Source organism: Pollicipes pollicipes, unplaced genomic scaffold (genome assembly GCF_011947565.3).
Source record: "Pollicipes pollicipes isolate AB1234 unplaced genomic scaffold, Ppol_2.1 Scaffold_4881;HRSCAF=5763_pilon_pilon_pilon, whole genome shotgun sequence".
Taxonomy (NCBI): Eukaryota; Metazoa; Arthropoda; class Thecostraca; order Pollicipedomorpha; family Pollicipedidae; genus Pollicipes; species Pollicipes pollicipes.
Window position 1 is genome coordinate 45838339 of NW_023596576.1, and position 19155 is coordinate 45857493.

Consider the following 19155-nt stretch of genomic DNA (forward strand, 5'->3'; position numbering starts at 1 on the left):
ACTCCCAGCTCTTCTCCCGAAACATGGAGATTCAAGGCTTTTATTGTCTGTATGAGCTTCCATCTCATGTTGATGTGTTGACCAACCCAAATTTTACGACGGTGACTCTGGAGACCCATTTGGTTCCCAATCTTCACATATTTTGTCCTTCCCGTCATTGAGGTTACTTTTGAGAGGGTCATCTGTGATCAGTTTTGTTTTTAAATATGGGTGTATTGTGGTCATGCACTCGAAAATGTGCTATAGGCTCTCATGCCTACGTGTCAGGCCACCCCATTCTACATAAAACCGCCCTTTTGCACCTCAGACCACCTTTGAAGACCGATGGACACCTCAGCTCTATTCATACGCTGGGCGAGCGCCGTGTGGGCAACACAAAATCGCCCGCCCCTTGTTCAGTGCACGCACCCGGCGCGTGGGCGCAATACTGATCGGCCTGCTCGAATTTTTGTGTTGTTGAAGTACCGTTTGCGCCTCCTGCTATTGCAGTTTTACTATTTTGATTACAACCAGTGTGACAACGCTGCAAGTACTTTTTCCATTCGCACTTTAAAATGGTAATCTCATAGGCAGATTTGGAACCTTCTAGATGCAAGGGATTGAAAAATGGGGATCTCTTGTTTAGACACATGCACCTCACTCAATAGGCTGTAAAGAAGAGTGCTTATCCGGGAAAAATATCCTGGTGTCTTACCTTTTTCATCACGAAGGTGGATCACTGATGTGGCCTGGCCTTGCATATCCCTAAATTTGTAAGCATGTTAAACTAGCGTTGAACATTGTTTACTCTAATGACTGGTCGGACCGTGCGGTATTAATTGGCGCAGTGTGAGTATAAGCTTCCAATAGACACGTTCTGTTTAAAGTCGCGACAAGAAAATGTGACTCATTGGCTGCGGATCTCACATTAAGTTGAGTTGGATCAAATTAGATTTGTGTTCTAAAACAGCTGCTTAAATTATTCGGAAACGTTCGTATGTTATTTTGGCAGTTTTGTCGGCCAACAATGACGTAGACAAAAATACTCTTGTCGACCTAACACAACTTGAACAGTTAGATAGTATTGCAACAGGTAATATTGCTGGCGAGGTCCTAAGCCGTTTGGAGCATGCCACAAATGGATATAGGTGGTTAAGTCGCTACTCATCCAACAGCGGTTTTCTATGATGTCCTTGGACTGCGTCTTGCGTGATAATGCGACAATTTTCAGAAAAAACAGTAGCCAATGAAGAGATGTTTCATGATGTCCCGCGAGACACCATCGAAGTTCTTCCGTCTCTTCTTGAGACGTTGCGTCTTCAGCAAACCCCTGCAACGGCGGACAATACATTTACGAGCGCGGCATCATTGTCAAGGTGGCAAATAAATTGAGTACATGTTAAAGAATCCTGCCCAATTCTTCTATACAATGTATCGCATACAAATGCCATTATCATCACTGTACTTGATTAACACACGCAGAAATGTGGCGGAGGTCATCCCACCGGCATGGACAAGGAATTACAACTGTTCTCACATGAACAGACATGGATATTTCCAGCCTTAGACATTAGTGTGTCTAGCTGCTTCAAGGTGCACATTGGAATCATGGTTGCGAGAATCATGAATCACGAACCAATCATGCATCGCGACACGAGACGAATGACGAGCAATTTGGGTCTGATTTTCCTGCCAATTAGTATCGAAGGATCTCTGACGTGCATGCAGTCATACGCACAGCCGCCCTGCGTCAGACTGACCTTGGTAAGTTGCTGCTTGACCTTCAACAAGCACGCAAGCACCGCTTCTGGGACGCCAGCGCGCTTTCTTCCGCGATCGTCACATGTGGGGCGCGACGCCAGCCGAGTTACGGGGATGGTTATACCCCGGGGCGACTGACCCAGACAGCCCAGACCTGTCCAGAAGGGTGCTGGATACCGATAGCGCTGTGGCTAAGCTGTGCGTCTGGTACACCTGAGGTACGGTATTCGATTCCCCGCAGTGCCCGCTCTTCCCGCCAAGGTGAGACGGGCGACGTCATAAAACCTCAGTAGCCGAGGGCATCATGTCCCAATGACAACACGCGCTCCTCTGGGGCAGCCCAGTACAAAGAGCCAGGCGCCCCGCCGCCGGACCGTTTCGCCAGCCTGATGCGTGCTGACGGGCGTAAGAGGTCTACGATCCCGTCGGACTAGCGCAGGAGGTACACAGAGCGGGCACCCGTGGGACACCGTCTGACGGCCCTGAGTGACGCCGAGAGCACGGCCTCATGTTCGAACATCAGATCAGCAGGCCTCAAATCATGGTTGCTGTTTGTGGCTGGACATCCGGCAGCTGCCCACCGTTCCGGATTGACATTGCGGGACGTGTCAAAGGCATCGGTCACTTGCGCCTGCGTCTCGTTTTAAAGAATTAACGCCGAGTAGTTCCAGTTCGGACAGCCAGGCAGCTGTGCCGTCTCAGAATGCCACAGAAAACCTGCCAGCTGCTCACCAGAACAGTACGATGCGCATCAAACCAAACACTTATTCAAACCCTGTGTTGTTTCATTGGGGCTTTACGATGCACTCGGCTGCTAAGGCTATATGGCGTCGCCTCCCTCTCACCCTGGCAGGAAGGGCGGGCACCGCGGGGAATCGAACCCCGTACCTCTGGTTTCCCAGACGTGCAGTGGCCATCGCAGACGCGTTAACCAGTACACTACCGACACCCCTATTCAAACCCCGTGGGACGTGCCCGCTGAGCTGTCCGCGTCGGTGAACAGACCAGTTTGAAGCCGGATGTATCTCGGAAAGGACAAACAGCTCGAGGATCGATTGGCGGCGTACCGTCGGCTTGCTGGCAAGGCGCCGCTCTACAGCGGCGAGCGGGCAGCCCGCGTGGCGACTCACCATAGCCCGGTCTGGCGAACATTATCAACCGCCCAGCTATGCTAAGGCATGCCTCGAGACACGACCCGTCACACGCACCTCGCTTCCCATATCATTGGTTGTGACGAGGGCAATTTGCACGATGGTCAAAGTACAAAATGCCGAAAGTACGGAGCATCCAAAGTACAAAATGCCCAAAGTACGAAACATTCAAAGAGCAGAATGTAAAACGAAGGTACCGATTGACCACAAATCGGTTGGTAACGGTCGGCGACGAGTCCGTGCATCTTGTCGGACCAGTTACCAATCATAGCCAATATAACGCGCGCGGTGGCAATTCGGCAATCGCCGTCCTCCAAAGCACGTCGACCTCCGTGAACTCTATTTGAAAAGAACACACCGAACGTCCACCAATGCACAGCGATGAAGCGGCCCAACCGGGGCTGGACGTCCGTGTTCACAGCACGACATGGGCTGGCTGGCCGTCTCGCCGCAGCGGTCCGCAGGCGGGGTCACACCGTGACCTCACAACGCCACTGGTCTCGGACCGGAGCCCGCCGCCGCGCGCGTGCGAATCATCACGTCACGACGCCAGCGCCGCCTGTCGGGCAGAGGGCGCGGCGGTAGCCTGCCGCAGGGGCCGGCCGCCGGCCGCCAGCCGTTGAGGAGTCGGGGAACACTGGGCGGGCCCGGCTCAGGCACGCAGCGCCAGGAACTGGTGGAAGGCGTCCAACACGTGCGGGTCCAGGTCCTGGGTGAACAGAAGCGTCTCCAGCGTCTGGCTGTACTTGTGCACCTGCTCGTTGTGCTGCCGACGAAAGCACGCGGTCAGGCGGCGGCGGTCGGAGACACGCGAGGAGAGGGTCGCCGTCAAAGGCCCCGGGGGCGTCACCGGGGCCTCACCGGGGGCACGCGGTCAGGCGGCGGCGGTCGGAGACACGCGGGGAGAGGGTCGCCGTCAGAAACCCCAGGGGCGCGCAGGAGGGATGGGGAGGGCGTCACCGGGGGCATGCCTTTAGAGGGACGTGGTGGGAGGAACGTAGCTAAGTGAACACAGCCATGGACACGTAACCGGAGTGATGCGTTGCTAGGCGTCTGCAGATCGCATGACACTGTATCAAACAGCAGCCCGCACCAAGAACTAACCCGCGACTCCTGATAACCATCCCTCGTCGTTGCATGCCAGGCGCCTAAGGGGGAGGGGTGGGGGCGGGGGCGAAGGGGGGGGGGGATAGCCTACCTGCATGAAGATCTGCTGGAGTCGGCCAAAGGTCCACTTCCACCAGTGGGTGCGGAAGTCCCTGCCGTCTGTGTCAGAGCGCACCAGGTGCTCCGACAGGATCATGATGAACCGCTGCCGACCGGGCCGATGCGTCACCTCAGGGAGGGGGGGGGGGGGGGCAGGGGGCGTACAGAGGCCGCGCCTAGGCTCCGACGCCCCGGGGGCTCTCACAGTTCTGTCTGGCCGGCCAGGGCCGTGTCTCATAAAATTTCAGACTTGGTCCCAAAGTGAAACCAGAATTATCCACTTATCACCATCTACGACCCACTACATTTGTCGATTGGGGCCGAAGGTAAAACCTAATACATTCGTTCCCAATTGCCACTTTCCTTTTTCAGTGAAATTAGTTATTTGCCTCACTTTTGTTAAACCAGTTGTTATCAAACTGCTTCCTTTTCCAGTGAAATTAATTATCTGCCCTCAGTTTTATTAAACCAGTTGTTATCAAATTGCTTAACTGCTAGTTCATTATTAAATTATCCCTCAGTTACGCGGCGGTGATCGCGTCTATTTTCGACTTTAAGCTTGAGTTTTCGATCGCCAGTCCGTTTTTGGCTGCGGTTCACCGCACTGGCGTGTATCGGCTCTGAGGCAATGCGCCTGTCACGGCTGACGATAATCAGGCTCCGATGGCTGATTCCAGCGGCGATCATTAAGGCTCAGCCCTCCCCGTCCCGCACGCAGTCAATAATGGGGCACCCGTCACGAGCAAGCTCCAGCCTGCAACACCTTTGGATCGATTTTGATTCGTAGGCGCCCGCCGCGCCCACAACAGTGATGTGGTAGATCAAATTTGGCAGCAAGAGCAATTGCAATGTTTGATGCATGATGTTCTTTAGCACCAGATGACGATGGTATAGCATAACTACGATTTGGGTATTCCTGCACGATCGCACGACGGTGTGATGACCAAAACGGGTTTCCTGAAAATAACACCCACGTTACCGCACTTTCCTCACTGCGGTGATAAATCGATCAAAGAGGATCTGCGCGGAGAAGACTTCTGATGCACTGACATTTTCCAAATAACTAGTGATTGCCTCCGACACGGCACCGCGGGCCAGCGCGTCTCGCGCCTGGCGGCCTCGCCTGGCCCTCAGCTCACCTGGAAGATGATGAGGAAGAGCGTCTTCTGGTCGGACTGGGCCTGCTCAAGCCGCTCCTCCATGCGCTCCACCTGCTCGTCGCTGGGCCGGTCGCGCCGCTCCTCGTCGCTGTCGCTGTCCTCCGAGTCCCGGTGCAGGCGCGCCCGCGCCTCGGCCGCCTCCACCGTCAGCTTGTGCACGTGCTGGCTCATCTTGCGGATGGTCAGGTTGAGGATCTCCCAGACGTAGGACCTGGCGGCGGCGGCGGCCGGTTATGACAGATCGCGTCCGGACCTTGCGCGGGCACCGGCCGGCCAAGACGACGTACCCGGACGACATCCACGACGGTGGCCCAAACCACCGCATACCAAACACTGTCATTCGTCTCGATCAGCTCCATTCATAACCGTCGCATTTTTGCAAAATCAAGCTGAAGCGCGCGCACGAAAGCAACGGCCAGCGCGAAAGTGGCGCGGTCTGTCCAGCCGCCCGACAGAACACTCACTTGAGGAACACGGCGTTCATCTCGCGCGAGAAGATCCAATTGGCGACCGCCGAGCACTCGACGATCTGCGTCTTCAGCATCTTGTCCACCAGCACGCACATCATCTGCGGGTGGTTCTTCCACACCTCGTACAAGCTGCGCAGGACGCAGATCTGCGCCTCCTCCGTCTCGGCCAGCACCTGGCGGCGGACGCCGGCGCGTGTGAGCGGGAGCCGTCGGTCCCACCAATGCGACCACGTGCGCCGCGCCGCGCGGCCGCCATCCCAGCGGGCGCGGACGCCAGGCAGTGGTCCATGTACGTCACGACACACGGATCTCTCCAGGGCCGATGTGCTCAGCACACTCCATTCCCATCATTGTGGATCAACTCTGCGATCAAGTGATCCGAAGTATAGCTCTACAAATCGCCACCAGGCACTTGGTACACAGTAGCAAGCGACGTTCCACGTCATCCTAACGTCCGAACTCCACTAAGGTCCAGATTCGCCCCGAAACCATTCACAGCACCAACTCCCCCGTTCATCCCGCAAGGGCTGTCACTGGTGCGCCGACTCACCGTCCAGCAACGTGGCGACATGCCAGCGAGCGGCGCGACCGCCCCGGGCGGGGAGTACCCACCTTAAACACGTAGCGGAACTTGGCGATGGCCGCGAACGCGTGCGAGAAGCTCTTGGAGCCGACGTAGATGAGCGTCTCGGTGAAGACCTCGATCTTGAGCGGGTTGTGCGTGGGCTCGGCGTCGTCGTCTCCGGCCTTTAGCGGGTTGGGCATCTCCTTCAGCAGTCGGATGGCCTCCTCGGGAGTGCAGCGCTCCTTGATGGCCGTTATCAGCTGGTGCGCCACCATGGTGCCGGCCAGCGAGGCGGCGCCCTCCTCGCCGTACCGGAAGCGTGGCTTGGGCTCCAGCGGCACCAGCGCCGCGAACTCCTGACCGGCCATCTCCTAAGGGGGGGGGGGGGGGGGGGAGGGGCGTGACCGGGCGTTCCCGTCACGGCGGCGCGCGCAGCAGACTGCTACCGCACGTCACAGCAGACACGTCTGGCAGTCTAGATGCGGTCGGGCCACACGGGCAGAGCGAGTGCGAGGTCCGCTAGCCCGAGGCTAGCTGACAGCTTGGGACGAAACACGGACAGCAGAATGCCAACTGGCAGCTTGAAGCCAATAACGTTCAACGTCGTTGTTTAGGAAGCGAAAAAAATGTTCCGACGAACGTGTCGTATCCCAAGACACAGGCACTGCATGGTCACCACCCCAGCTGCAGCTGTCACGGATGTCACAGGACAGCGCACAGCGGCTAAGCCGGCCACTGGCCTAGCTCCAATCTCGGCCCGAGATCAGCCCAGCCCAGCCCAACCCAATATCTTACCCAACCCAACCCATCCTGGCCCGGCCCAGCCCAGCCCAGCCCAACCCAATATCTTACCCAACCCAACCCACCCTGGCCCAGCCCAGCCCTGCCCAGCCCAACCCAATATCTTACCCAACCCAACCCATCCTGGCCCAGCCCAGCCCAGCCCAGTACAGCAGGGCCCAGCCCAGCCCAGCCCAGCCCAGCGCAGCGCAGCGCAGCGCAGCGCAGCGCAGCGCAGCGCAGCGCAGCACAGCACAGCACAGCACAGCCCATCCCAACCCAAGATCTTACCCAACCCAACCCATCCTGGCCTGGCCTGGCCTGGCCCAGCCCAGCCCAGCCCAGCCAAGCCCAGCAGGGCCCAGCCCAGCCCAGCGCCCGGTCTGCCCACCTGGACCCGCTGGTGATAGCTGAGCCGGAGCGACTTCTCGAATGTCTCGCGCACGAACTTGGGCTTGGGGTGCTCCGGGTCCAGCGTCAGGCAGTCGGCCCAGTCGGCCCACGACCAGCGGAAGTGGAAGTTGCTCAGATGGTAGCTGAACCAGGTGACGAACCTGCCGGCCGGCGTCCGCAGCATTCAACACCGGCACAGGGAACCGCTGTGGTGCGAAGGAGGACTGCAGAGCCAGGCACTACGTTAGATCCGGAGAGCTTCGCGGGAAACAACATAAATGTGTTACACGCTTCCAAACCACACGCAACAGCGGCGGCACGGCCAGACATCACGTCTCCAGCGGCTCCGGCCATGCGTGACGGCGCCGACGCCATGACTGTCGCCGTTACCTCTGGAACGCCGATACGTTCATGGTGTCGATGCGCTCGAACAGGATCTCGGTGGCTTGGGCCAGCACCTGCGGGATGGTGCTCGGCTGCAGCTTGCACAGCTCGATCAGGATGCAGCCGTAGTTGATCTCGAGGAACCTGCTCGCAGACACACACACATACCGGCCGTCAGCGGGGGCGCCCAGGCCACCGCCCGGGGCGGCTGCTGCCGTCCGCCGCCGGTGGCCGGTCGGCAGAGGAGCCAGAGACAAGCAGGGAACGAATCCGCCGCAGGCCAGGCGTTACTCGCGCCAAACGCCGGCGCGGCGCGGCGCAGCGCACTGTCCAGCACAACGTGGTGACGCGCTCAACAGCAGCAGGGACGCAATCTTAAACGTGGTTCACTGTGGACAAATACTCTGAGACAGCGGCCACGAAGCTATTGCAGCATACGTACCATAGCGGTAGGACTTCGGCAACAGCGGCATACATTCGTCTTGGGGGGAGGGGCCGGGCAGCAACCAACACACGTGCCTGGATGACGACGGCTGGATGGTGAAAGTAATACACCCGTGCCCGATACGTGACGGTCGGCCAACTGCAGCAGCTCACGTACCCGGCCGGCGGCAGCTGGGCACATCGCAGCGCACGTACCTGGGCGACGGCATCTGGAACAGCTCGGCGAACACCACCTCCACGATCATGTAGTCGAGCGGTATCTTGGTCTTGTGCGGGAAGTTGAGCAGCTGCGCCGAGCTGCGGCGACGTTCACACCAAGTTAACGGCTAGTCGCTGTTCTGCGACCATCAACCTCCCGCGGCGGACATGTCGACTGGCTGTGTGCACCGTCATAAGCTATCGTCTTTTGAAATATAATGCGACGGAAACTGTAAACCTGGCCAACCGGAAGAAGCTGCAAGCCTACCCACCAAGCCGTATCTTTCATAACCTGCCATAACCGAGACCTCCAATTCCGTGCCAGAGGCGTTTCCACCACACAAAATCACCCCGTGATTTTGCTGCCGGCGCAGTCATTTCGTAACTAGCACACACAATTCCCTGAAGCCCCTGAATGGAAGCCTGCCAGCTACCTGTCGGGCAGCACCGTATAATTGCATGACGCGAATGTTTCGCCCTAAACCAATTAGGCTACGTGCATCGAAGCCCGCGACACAAAACAACACGCCACGCGGCCAACGCCAACGCGGAGCTCCTACGTGACGGAATAGTGGAGCGAGCCACCACGCCAGCCTGGCCCAGCTCCAGCGCCGCCAGCCGGACGTCGGAGGGACGGCTGATCCCAGGCTCCACTCACCACTCCTTGCGGTCGTTGTGGTGCACCTCCAGGATGTGGTGGATGTGCTCTTCGATGAGGTAGCGCTCGATGCTGTGTGCGCCGGGCAGAATCGGGCCGCTCTGCCGCAGCGCCGGACACGGCCGTCAGTCGGGGCAGCGGCACCGGGCACGGCCGTCAGTCGGGCAGCGGCACCGGACACGGCCGTCAGTCGGGGCAACGGCACAGGACACGGCCGTCAGTCGGGGCAGCGGCACCGGACACGGCCGTCAGTCGGGCAGCGGCACCGGACACGGCCGTCAGTCGGGGCAACGGCACAGGACACGGCCGTCAGTCGGGGTAGCGGCACCGGACACGACCGTCAGTCGGGCAGCGTCGGACACGGCCATCAGTCGGGCAGCGGCACCCGACACGGCCGTCAGTCGGGCAGCGGCAACGGACACGGCCGTCAGTCGGGCAGCGGCACCGGACACGGCCATCAGTCGGGACAGCGGCACCGGACACGGCCGCCAGTCGGGACAACGGCACAGGACACGACTGTCAGTCGGGGAGCGGCGCAGGATACGCCACATACGGCTGCCGCTAATACCAGCAGCCACACGGCACACAGCTGCCACCGACACCGGCAGTCACACAGCTGCCACCGACACCTGCAGTCACGCAGCTGCCATCGACACCGGCAGTCACACAGCTGCCACCGACACCGGCAGTCACGCAGCTGCCACCGACACCGGCAGCCACGCAGCTGCCACCGACACCGGCAGTCACGCAGCTCTGCCCACAGTCACATGCCGCGCGACTGCCAATGCCAACCCTGCTCTTCCAGCCCACGAAAGCTGTCCGGCGGTCACGTGACTGGCTCGGTCACGCCTCGGCAGTGGGGGACGTTACGAGCACGGATCACGTGACAAACGTCCTCACCAAATTATGGAGGGAATGGCTCAGCGGCCGGCGCCGCCCGGTAAGAATATATTTGATCTACAGCGACGAAGATATCGACTGCCAGACTTGCCGCAGCCCATACCGGCCGTCCTGCCATGGTTTCCCTGCTACAATCAGCAGGCTGCTAACGGCCTTTTACCTGATGCGATTCTCATAACTTGAACCGACACAACTGTTACTCACAAACTCGCGAGCCATCGCGCCGGGACCCTGGCGCGTGCTAGCTACCCTGCAGCGCTGCCGAGCCAGGGTCTGCGTTCCACCGTTCGCCGCGTGGGGCCAAGTCGCCTGTCTGCGCCACTCCGGTCCACCATCCGCCAGCGTCACACCCAGACCCCGGCCCACACCGTCCGCTCACCTCCGGACAGTCTGTGTAGTCGAACATCCTGAAGACGACCTTGGGCTGGGGGTAGACGTTGGTGGCGTGGTGCAGCGGCGCCTGAATGTCGGGCAGCTTGTGCTGCAGCGCCTCCGACAGGATCGAGTCGAAGGCCAGGTACGGCCGCAGGATGTGCTTCTCCTGCCAGCTGTCGGCACGCAGCTTGCTGATTTGCGCCCACAGACAGTCCAGTTGCTGAAAGAGCGGAGACGCCGGCTCAGCCCAGCAATGGAGCGGGCGGCGTCCAGAGACGGCAGGCGGCGCCTGTCTCCGCCGCATCACCGACAGCGCAGCTGAGCGGCACTGGAGCCGGGCCGGGCTCGCCACGGAACGCAGCAAGCCCGGCCGCACCGCACGGGAGAGAAACTGGCTCAGTTAGCGAGTGATGACCGCCCTTCGGACTCCGTAATGGAACACAGGAACAGCCGACTTAAGTCACGATCTTGCGCGCATTCCGCGCCTGCTGACTGCAGCCACGGGTGGTAGTCGGCCGGCCGGCTGCGCCACGCGCTGCGCGAGCAGACGCCAGCCAGCCGTACCTCCTCCTGTGGGTGCGGGTCGTCGCTGGACCAGACGCGCAGCGCCGGCACGTGCTTCTTGCTGCGCCGGTCCAGGTAGGTGCGGATGGTGGCCAGCAGCCGGTCCAGGTCGGCCTCGCGCTTCTCGAACAGCTCGCGGCCGACCCAGGGCAGGCATGTGAGCACGGCGTACACCAGCCAGTCGGTGCGCACCTGTCGGCAGTGTGGCGGCACCACGCCCTCAGCGGCGGCGGCGGCGGGGGCGGCCCGCCGGAGACGCCGACACGGCGTCACCGTGACGAACGAATGCGGTCAACGTTCACGAGCATCGGCGCCAACGCTGGCTTCGCAATGGTAAGGGCAGATCTCACGCCGGCCAGTGAGCAGAAGCGACACAAAAGGGGGATCAGAGCGAAAGGCAGCGAGTCATGTACTGGGTGACAAGGTAAATCATGCACATATCCATCACATCCACCCCCAACACACGCACTCCACCAACAACAAGCAGCACAGTTGTTATCTAAGGGCATTTATGTTTGTACCACGACTCTGAGAGGACACAGCTGTCTTTACCGGCGGCCCACATCGAGTGTATACTGTGCTCTCACCAACGTTCCCCGTGAGAGACGGCCATATCCCCCCTCCCTTTGGGATGTCTGTAACCCCTGCGTACCTGCATGCTCACAGCCCCCGTTGGCCACAGCCATCTCCTACGGTTCCCGTTGAGCAAATCCGTCTCCTATAACAGGTCCCGCTGAGCATACCCGTATCCTACGGATTTCGTTGGGCACACCTGTCTCCTACAATCCCCGTGGAGCACACTCCTCTCCCCCGGATCACATCTTGGGACATAACCGCTTCCGTCCACCCCGGGGCGCTGCTGCCGTTAAAACGGGCGTGTCACCCCTGACTCGGGCGTGCCGCCGCTGAACCGGGCGTGCCGCCCCTGACTCGGGCGTGCCGCCGCTGAACCGGGCGTGCCACCCCTGACATGCGCGTGCCGCCACTGACCCGGAGTTGCCGCCCCTGACCCGGGCGTGCCACCCCTGACATGGGCGTGCCGCCCCTGACATGGGCGTGCCGCCGCTGACCCAGGCGTGCCGCCACTCACCTGGGGCACGCCCGTCTCCATGGCAGCATCCAGGAAGTTGTCGTAGACGGCCAGCAGCGAGGAGGCCGACACCACGTGGCAGTTGACCAGGTCGGAGAGGAAGCGCAGACAGTTGCGCGCCTTGTCCCACTCGCAGATCTTCAGGCTGTCCTTCAGGCAGCGCACCAGCGACTCGGCGAACTGTAACGGTCAGGAGCGTTGTCGGACCGGGGCCGGCGGCGCCCTGCGACGGCGCCGGTGGAGACACACTCAACTGACCAGGAGCGCCGTCAGTTCGGGGTTGGCGTCGCGCTGCGACGGCGCCGGCAGAGACACACTCAACCGGCCAGGAGCGCCGTCAGTTCGGGGCCGGCGGCGCCCTCCGACGGCGCCGGCGGAGACACACTCAACCGGCCAGGAGCGCCGTCAGTTCGGGGCCGGCGCCGCGCCGCGACGGCGACGGCGGAGACACACTCCAGCACATACACAGTGCTTGGCTCGGCCGGGACAAGCAACCTCCGAGGCAACGTAGAGAGGCGTAGGAAGGGTAGTGACTTTCTGTTGTTCCAATCTGAAGCTCAAGTTTCAGCCTGGAGTGTTATTCGACAGGTCAGGAGTGCCAAAAAGATTAGGTCAAACGCTGAACGCCATACCTCACCGCCGAAATTATAGTTCTTGGCGTTGAGCAGGCCAACCAGCGTCGAGTAAACGGACGACCGTTCCGGCATCTTGGACGCGCAGTCCACCAAGATTCTTTGGATCTTGTTTTTGGCCTTGACGAGATCATTTTCCAGGACCGATGACAGACCCTCCAGGTTGGATTCCAAAGACGCAGTACTCTGTCAGAAAACATCAGCGCGGTAAAAACATGCTACATAATCTGACCGGAACCGAATAATGTCAAGTTCGGCTTGCGCCTTAACGCCTTAAACACAGAACAACAATACGTACAATCTTAAGACCGAAACCGGATATTGGCACGCATCAAACTGTGAGACGCTGACTGGCAATATCGCTTGTCGCTATGGTCCGCCGACCGTTTTCAGCGAATTACCCTTTCTCCGACGCGGATGATCAGGGACTCAAGCCGGTCCTCGATCTCGGCGGCGTCCGTCGACAGGCGGCGACGCTTCGCTGATCTAGAGTCGTCTGTCGGCGGGCGGGCGTGCTGTCAGCGCACCTGGTACACTGTTCACGCACTGCGACTGATCCATGCAACACGTCAAACGCAGTCGTATTTAGACAGGGCTCAAGCACTGTTGCGTCCTCCCGCACAACTTCGCCTGAGGATCACTGGAGGCAATCAATCAGCAGGAATCTGAGTCACCAGTGTCACAAATCACCAAGGGCAACCGAGCAGCGTATATATATTTGGTGACAATATCCGTTCAAGCAAAATATTCCAATGTAAAATGCACCTGGAAGAACCCGCCCTCATCATGTGCTGGACAGGCAATGAATTTCCTTCGCCCACAGTAGCGCGCCGCTGGTAACAGAAGCGGATTTTCTAATCTGCGTGCTTAAAGTGGTCGTGCGGTATAAACTTTTGAAGCTTCCTGAACACTCAACGAACGGCGCGTTACGACATATGAAAAGCGGCATTGCTTTTGAAATGCTGCTGACAATGACTACGCACCTAGCAAACACGGTTAACAAGCAGTGTTTGCATACACGAGGGGTGCTTCTACCGGAGCGGTGCCTCCACTCGCGAGCTCATTGCCAAGTCAAATGCTGGGACACTCACCGGCGGCGCGCATCTGGACAGTTTCGACCAGTTCACGACAAACAAACAGCGCGAAAGCATGGAGACATCGAGGCAGTGTAACAGGAGTGCTCTCGCTTCACGGCGGGGAAAAACTGAGCCAGGGCATCAGAAGGGGGTCGAAGTCGCTGTGAGCGCGTCGTCACATGGGTCACTTCGCAGTGAATGAGAACCGATCGATACGGTGCCATGTGCCATTCTTATCCAAATTGACAACACTTGTGTGCCATTCCCATCCCAACTGACATCAATTATGTGCCATTCTCATCTGAACTGACATCACTTATGTGCCATTCTCATCTGAACTGACATCGCTTATGTACCATTCTCATCCGAACCGACATCACTTGTGTGCCATTCTCATCCAAACTGACATCACTTGTGTGCCATTCTCATCCAAACTGACATCACTGCAGAGTATAATAGAACATTCCTCTGGAACAGTCAAGACGGTATCCCCAAAACCATGCATCAGCAGAGATGTGGACGCTTACATAATGCTGGTTATCGGCAAAAACAAGCTAAACGTAAAGGCCAAAAACACATTGAAAAGAAAGAAGACCATAAGCTATTAAACCAACAGCTGCTGTCATTACAGGAATGTGGAGACGTGGGCCTCCGACTGTGGCACGAAGTAGGGCAGATATATATATATATATATATATATATATATATATATATATATATATATATATATAACACATGTGCAAGTACCTGGGCCACTATTGTAGAACATTAAGTTCGTAGCTTCCGAAAAAATCAGTAAGCAGACGGACTTCTACATTACGTCATCAATGAGGATATGCAACCAAAGCCCACAGCTCATCAATCTTTTCACAAATAAGGTTTATTTATTATAGGTATTTCACAAAGATCTTTTCACAAATAATTCACCTATCACAGGTGGACATGAACTGAGCATACAACTGTCAGTTGCATCTGCCATATCTTTACAGTGTGTCAACAGCGCAAAGGACTAAAGTGGTTGCCTCAAAAAGTTGATGTGAAAGTCCCATTTCACATCACCATATACCATATGTAGTTATTTGCAACACTTTAATTCCTTTTTAAAGGGATCTATAAGCTGTTCAAAAACTCAAGGCATTTTGATCTTATGCTCATTGATTCTGTGATATGAATCAGTCTAATTGGTAACTCATTCATCTATGAACAATGAAAATAAATTGCCTCATGAACTTGATGACTTGTACTAGCTTTTGTGATCAGCTAACATGATTAGAGATTTTCATAACAATTTCTGCTGATATAATTACTTCAAATTTATTGCATGACAGAAAAGCCTCCAGTAGTACAAATGGCCTCACTCAACATTGGTAGGCATTTGGCTGTGGAACTTCAACCATTTAAGGTGTTATTATATGTGGACATGAGGTAGCAGGAAGATGTGATAAATGAGAAACCACTTGACAGGTGTAAAGGTAGAGGTAGCACCACAGCTAGGCCTCGGGTGGGATTTTGTTTACATGGGTGTGGCAGGCTCTTCTCTGGCATCATAAATGTTGGCAATCAGACAACATTCAAAGGTACTTTGCTGCCAGGACGTAATGGAGCATCTCCATGCAGATGTAATGATAGATTTGCAACACCCCACAGGCCTTCAGTTGCAATAGGAGTGCATTTCCCTCTGCAATAAAACTGGATCATTATAAGTGGTACTGAGCCACATCCCATCACACAGAAATGGGTTCCATATCACATGTCTGCTGCATTAATGGTGCACAGCTGGTTATCAGAAGCCCTGAAGTTAGATTCAAGGTAACTAGTTTAGTTTGGAATGGCCATTTAGCTATGTTATGACTGGTAAAATGCATTATTTATTATTTATTCTGTCAATCTAGGAGATGCTACTCTCGCTGTGGTCAGTACTGTATACAATATGATGCATGTGTTTCTTGCCACATAGACTGATGATAAATACCACCAAAACTATGATATTGCTATGTGACAGCCATTAACCAAGCCAAATTTGCAAACATTTGTCTATAATACCCATGGATCACATGCTTGTGCTGAGATGGCATGCAAAATGTAGTTATCTTTATGGATCCATCTTTGTCACATAGCTGTCATATAATCAGGGGACAGGAGAATGTGTTAGCATCCTCTTGGGCATTAACAATGAATTTGCATCCTCATAGCCATTGCCAATGAGTTGGTATGTTACATTAGGTGACAAGACCTAACAAAAAATGCTTCAATCTGATCAAGCCATAGCAGTTACTCCAATTTAGACAAAATGCTTCAAAAACAATCTTGGGTCCAGGGAATACATGATCTTTACAATACCCATGGCCACCATGCCAAAAACTGACTTACCATCAAAGTCATCATCATACTTCCTCCTGACAGATTTGCTCATCGTTTCTGGAACAGAAAATCAGAAAAGTTGCAATGATTCATCATTTTTTGAAGATCAGTACACTTCAAGCAGAGGTCAGCCAAACAGCTATAGTTTGGTAATCAGTGACATCAGGGTCATGCCTCCAAGTGGAACAGCATCATACAGACAGAATTTGAAAATGGGTGTCATGAAGTGTGCATATTACATAACCAACTAAAACCTCCCTAGGCAAGGCAAACTCAATAATATCACATGTGTGGCACTTCCCAGACCACAGACAATAAAATATAAACTGAGGTGCTTGTCCATTAACCTGTCTTTTTAAAGGCAGCACAACATGAAAAGGCTGGTTTGTTGTATAATCAGATGATGCTGGTGCCATCCATTTACTGAGCATTGTTACTCAATGACAAGTAACAGCTCCTGTACATTTATTGCAATATCTTATGATCACCACCAAATGTGGCACTCACCTTACAACCGCACCAACAAAACAAGTTACACAGAACATGTTCTGTCCCACAAAACAGTACCATCTGAAAATTCAGGGCATGCATGCTAGCCCTAATCTCCAAGCACTCAAAGTTTAGCACACTGTCAGTTCAGTGGCCACATAGTTACACCACCAATTCAACATGCAGAGAGCCAGGTTTAAGGGAATTACAATACTGCAAAAGCAGTCTTAAATCACGTATTACAGCTCAATGTCAAAACACAAAAGCAAAACAGATTGTGATGAATCCAAGGGACGTTTATATGAAGGTCAACTTTAGTGAAACTTGGCCGCTGCCGTCCCACCAAGGCATCCTCATTCTCCATCTATGCCCGTAAACCTGGTACACATCAACTCATAATCTTCATGCACTAAAAATAAGGTCTTCATGTGAAGACAGGTACATACCTCACCGGCAGTAGCACCAACAACAACTAGAGCCACTGCAACCTACTTTCTAATAAACACGCAACACCACCCTGTATCTAAACCCGGTCGACGCCAAAGCGATGAGATTCCGCAATACGCCAATCGTCCATAAGAAACAATAGCGCCATATCTGTCACTAAATAATTACACAGCTAGCTGCCACATCCTTCCCCGCACATTTTAAGCTGCGAAAGTTAAATTGTAAATGGGTTTGGGCTTCACCTGGCAAAGCTAGCCGGATCTCCATGACCAAGACTATTGAAGACCATAATGCAAGTGGCGGAGATCGAGTGGGCTTTTTGAATTGTACCCCAACCTGGGAACACAGGTACCGGGTGGGATACCGGGGATTCCTTTCCCTTCCCTTAGCACCCGAGGGGCTAGAAGAGCCTCTGGGGACCGACGGCCAAGGACTCCATTGGGTGGCCAAAAGGGTCCGAGGGGCTGGCTAGAGTTTGCATAAAGGAACCTTAATGCAATTAAAGAAAATTAAGGACATTCTCTACCTTTGTCAGTCGGGAGGCCTCTTCCTTCGATATGAAGCCTCTGGGACAAAGAGGCTGTCTATATTGGCCAGGGATCACCAACACCGTCCAGTCGGCTCCGCGTTAGCCTGGCCTCTAGGGACTCATTTTCTCAGCAGGGACCAGGCCGGGATCAGCCATTTGTATTGGTTGTGGTTTCTGAAACCATGATGGTCCCCTATGCTGGTCAGCGGCCCCTGGTGCCTAAAGGGGTGCCGTGTTGGCAAGGGCTCTAGTCAGCCAGGGGCATCTTTTTCTGAGAAAACGGTGAGGAAGGCCGAATGTCGGAGCTTCTTGCCCTTTAGCAATGCAATATGATATGGGAACTTTCGATTGAAGAGTTCACATTGAGAGAATTCAATGGACGAGGAATCCTATGTCCTATTTCAGTCGGGGGCCCGATTAGCCGAACTAAAATCCCTGTGTGAATTATTGAACCCCTGCACCGATGAAATACACTTCTGCGTCAATGAGGGCGCCTGTTACGATCGGAGGCTTACTACTCCGGTCTCAGAGCCTTCGGCGTCAGAGAGGGAGCCGATGCATGTTGTTTTCCTCTGATGGGCCCGGCAGGGTCTCTGCCCGTGACGTCAGAATTGCAGCTGGTACTTACCCCAGGATAGGAAAAGGAGGCTCTTTAACCCCTGGAAATGTAGTGTGTTCCCTTGTGTTCCATATTTACAGGGTTCCTCGCTCGAGATAGGTAAGGAAAAACATCGAAAAAATACATTCCCATGGGATGCAAATTTTATGTGGAATATACGATATCCACCTTTTGTGATGTCACGGTAAGTGTTGAAACCAGAGGGAGAAGGAAACAAGAGGTCATTTCCCCTGAACCTTGACGGACCAGAAAGCTTCGAGGGCTTCCGCACGGATGCAGGTTTTTAAAAATTAAAACGAAAATATTTCGACGTTTGTGTGTCTACAGGTGATCAGAAAGAGATACAAGCAAAATAAGGACGCAGTGGAAGAGACAAAAAATATGTGCTGATTGAGAGGGTGGTGACAGGAAAAAGTTTTAGGGTGTATTACGTCATCCAAGGGTCCTACGCTGTCGCCGGAAACCCTTAATGACCAATTGCCAGACAGCTTCCCCTCTCTCTCTCTCTCTCTCTCTCTCTCTCTCTCTCTCTCTCTCTCTCTCTCTCTCTCTCTCTCTCTCTCTCTCTCTCTCTCTCTCTCTCCGCGTGCTCAGTATTCGCCAGTCCGGCGCTGTGCCCCCGTTGGATGGTGCAGCGGACTTGCCCCGGTGTCTACTGCGGTGTCTGCTGGTGCAGTCTGCATCGGTATCCTCTCCCGCGGCTGCGACGTGGCGACGCTCCCGTCGCTTCCCCCGGGCGATCGCGGCCGAGCCGGCACTGGCGCGGGATGGGAGCATGAACGTGCGTCTCACGGGACAGTCCATGGCCCGGCTGGGAAGCGGCCAGACCAGCGCGCGGATCAGGGGCGCGAGAGGGGGGGGGGGGGGGGGAGGGGGAATGCGCCGGGAAATCGCTAAACTGCGTGCATCCCGCCCCGGGGAGCT

The 19155-nt window shown here is 55.6% G+C and overlaps 1 protein-coding gene across 1 annotated transcript; it reads right to left on the reverse strand.

Moving 5' to 3' along the window:
* Window positions 1–2760: 2760 nt before the first annotated feature.
* Window positions 2761–17180, reverse strand: LOC119101490 (nuclear cap-binding protein subunit 1-like). The gene is made up of 16 exons (XM_037224828.1): window positions 17083–17180; window positions 16157–16204; window positions 13112–13206; window positions 12711–12896; window positions 12079–12258; window positions 10989–11180; window positions 10429–10644; window positions 9150–9250; window positions 8489–8590; window positions 7856–7993; window positions 7464–7626; window positions 6340–6663; window positions 5722–5900; window positions 5237–5468; window positions 4090–4203; window positions 2761–3657 (listed from the first exon to the last, which is right to left on the reverse strand). The coding sequence occupies exons 2-16, from the start codon at window positions 16197–16199 to the stop codon at window positions 3544–3546; spliced, it is 2379 nt and encodes a 792-aa protein (XP_037080723.1). The 5' UTR covers window positions 16200–16204; window positions 17083–17180; the 3' UTR covers window positions 2761–3543.
* Window positions 17181–19155: the final 1975 nt, after the last annotated feature.